The sequence below is a fragment of the Octopus bimaculoides genome, chromosome 2, assembly GCF_001194135.2.
Source record: "Octopus bimaculoides isolate UCB-OBI-ISO-001 chromosome 2, ASM119413v2, whole genome shotgun sequence".
In the NCBI taxonomy this organism is placed as follows: Eukaryota; Metazoa; Mollusca; class Cephalopoda; order Octopoda; family Octopodidae; genus Octopus; species Octopus bimaculoides.
The window spans coordinates 45196471-45199817 of record NC_068982.1 but is presented as its reverse complement, the minus strand read 5'-3'; the positions used below and the strand labels follow the sequence as shown (position 1 = coordinate 45199817).

Here is a 3347-nt window from a genome sequence, read left to right as displayed (position 1 = left end):
CAACTTGAAATTTGAACTATATTTTAAAAAATTGAATATATATCAATGAATAGATTGTTGCTTCTGTGTTTGTTTGTGTTTACAAAATTGTTGATAATTGTAAAAAAAAAAAAAATTAACTTTTCTGAATCTTATTTCATTCATTAGTTGTTCAAACGAAGGAATGTATCATTACCAAACGAATCTGATGATGTGATATCTGACATTCAGGAACCATTTGTATCTTCTTTCACTGTAAGTTAAATCACAATTTTGTTTTATATGATCAATTATTCTAAAAATGCTACAATTGTTATAAAACTAACTTTTTTTTTTTTTTGTATATATTTCATTGCACTGATATAACTGGTATTTCTGCTACTTATTCCATGAGTGTTTTTGTTTGTTTTTTTGGGTGGGGATACTTGAAGGATTTAGAGGAATGGATGACTGACTGTGCAGGGTCCCCAAGACTGATTAGACTGATACCATTAATATCCCTCTTGAACCATTGCAACTTAGATGAGATACCAGAGGGCTAACATTCCAAGAAGGACTAGGCGTAGTGCTTGATGCGTTATACCAATTTCAAGGATAATAAGAGGATGGGGAGAAACAAATGGGTTGGAAATGCTGGAATGGAAGTAGCATGGGCCCAGTTGTCTTTGAGTGCAGAAGCCATTACAGTTGCAGTAGAAAAAGCAAGAGAAGAGATAGCAGGTCTATGGGCTAGAGATTGGAGCCTGTCTGTGTACAACTTTATGCCAATCAGTTGGTGGCCCCTAATTTAGATCCAGTCTAGGATGTCTCTGTACAACAGTAGCATGATCCTAAATAGAACAACATATTTCATTATGGTTCTTACTTGAGCTGGTGTCAATAATTCTTGGGAGCTGAAGTATCAGCTATTTCTTCAGTAATTGACACTATTTTTATTACTGATACATATTAAAACATAGTCAACTTTCATTTAAAACTTGTTCTCAAACATTTTTACCTAAGAAGTTCTGGTGGGTTTTTGGTGAGTGGGTTTATGGAAAACTCCATATAATCTTAAATTGAGAGTGTGATATGGTATAGGGCATGTAAAATTTATTTATTCAGAAAAAATACAGCAAACTGTTTTCAAATACTATAAGAATTAGAGCCATGTTAACTTCTTTTCTATGCTTAAGAAAGATTGCATATTTGGTTATGAATACAAACATTATCACAAGAGAGATGTACTTTCTAACAGATTAATGTTAAATTTGGAGGCTGATTTGGAAGAAAGCTAAGTGGAAAATAGTTTAGAAGTGTGGTTTCTGTTTGCATATTGTGAAATTGGAAGGACATTGAGGCCAATAAAACCAGTTTTATTAGTCATATGATATTCTATAATTTTTCAATGATAATTTGCTTAGATTATTCTTCATTAACGTGTACAAAAGACTGTCTAGTAAATATAAGCTGCGAAATTGTTACCCTACTTGGGTAAAACTAGGCTAACCAACTGGTATTGTTTTGCTTGTTAAGAATAACCAAACTTAAGAAAATACACCTCTACAAGAAACCAGGTTCCATCTTTGTTGATATTGCAATAACATGTTCATTAATTTAGATAAGTTTAAATACCATGAGCAGATGAGCCCTGCTCAAAATGTTAGAATTCATGACATACAAAGTTTTTCATATTTCTGAAATTTATTAACTGCTTTTATTGGTGCAGACTGCCACCAGTTTCCCTGGACTCTGGTATGTAACATGCAAAGTGTTGCTACATTGATTTTGTATATGTTGTTCTAAATATTAAACATGTGCTATTAGTTATTTTGTGATTACTTAGAGGAAAAATTATTTGTTACCTATTATTAAATAGTTTGATTCTGAGAAAAAAAAAAAAGATGAAGAAACTGAAAGATCAGTTCATTAGAAGCTAAAAGCATTGATAGGTTGTTTCAGAATATGGAAAATACCTTATTTGAACTATCTACTTAACCCCTTACGATTCAGATCCCCCTGTCAAATGTAATGCTTATTTATTCACATTGTTTTGAATTAATCATGTGTTATCTCATAGCTTCAAGATTTCAGTGATGTGGTTATTTTATTTTTAGAATGACATTGCTGAGTAGGTGTGAGAGGCCTGATTTGGAAGGTTTCAACATAAAACAGAATATGTGGGCCATTTTAAATGCTAAAATGTTAAAATTAACTTATTCTGATATAAAGAATTTTTACATACTTTACAGTTTTGTTAATTTTCCTACTTTCTCTCTCATGGATGTAGGGTGGTGTTACCAGTGAAATGGTAAAAGCTCTGTACAGTGACAATATAGAAGAACAAGAACCTGCAACACAGAAATTTCGAAAACTCTTATCAAAAGGTGATTCCACTTTCCTTTACAATCTTACACTACTTAATGAAACTGAGCAGTTTTGTCTAATGGTTCTTAACTTAAATATTTCATCTATTTACTGTTTGATGTCACTTTTATTTAACACTATACAATGTCAAAACAGTTCAAACACACACATCTGAGTTTGTGTTTGCTGTTTAAGTTCTAATCAATATCATTCAGTATATTTCCTTTTAATTTATTACTTTAGGATAGTTTATGTGAAAACAAATTTTCATATTATCTGCATAAGGGAAGAAATTTAACTATTTACATTATCATATAACACTAAAACATTCAAGTTACAGTCAAATATAGTTGGTACAGTTCATTAATCATTGTCAAATATAGAACCAAATGGTTTCATATCTAAACACCCATCTTTATAAAAATCTGGAGTGTTTTATGTATCTGCTTATGTACAATAATATATACATAAGCATGCACGCATGGATTGTATTTGACAGCATTTATTTCATTTTATTCAATTTTAGAACCTAATCCACCAATTGATGAAGTTATTTTAACTGGAGTTGTTCCAAAATTTGTTGAATTTCTTCAACGAGATGGAAACTGTTCGTTACAGGTAAAGATTACTTGCTTTTTGGATTTTACATTTTAGTTTTATTGTAAATTTTGGTCACTGTTTCAATGATACAAAAGTTGCATCACAGATTATTCTAAACATACATATACTATTGCAAAATTATATTCCGAAAGCAATATTAAACTATACTAACCAAAAGATTTAATTTTAAATGTATTATAGAAGTATCCTCGTCGTTTAACGTCCGCTTTCCATGCTAGCATGGGTTGGACGATTTGGCTGAGGGCTGGTGGACCAGGAGGCGACACCAGACTCCAGTCTGATTTGGCAGAGTTTCTACAGCTGGATGCCCTTCCTAACGCCAACCACTCAGAGAGTGTAGTGGGTGTTTTACGTGCCACTGGCACGAGGGCCAGTCAGGCGGTACTGGTGACGGCCACGCT

General features: G+C 32.3%; 1 protein-coding gene across 2 annotated transcripts in view; it reads left to right on the top strand.

The window, feature by feature from the left end:
• LOC106879430 (importin subunit alpha-7) overlaps window positions 1-3347 on the top strand; it is a 55743-nt gene that overhangs the window by 35696 nt on the left and 16700 nt on the right. For both annotated transcript variants that reach the window (XM_014928987.2, XM_052976953.1), the window contains 3 exons: window positions 148-234; window positions 2249-2345; window positions 2852-2943. In XM_014928987.2, the coding sequence (XP_014784473.1) occupies window positions 148-234; window positions 2249-2345; window positions 2852-2943 (276 nt within the window). The remainder of the gene's footprint in view (window positions 1-147; window positions 235-2248; window positions 2346-2851; window positions 2944-3347) is intronic.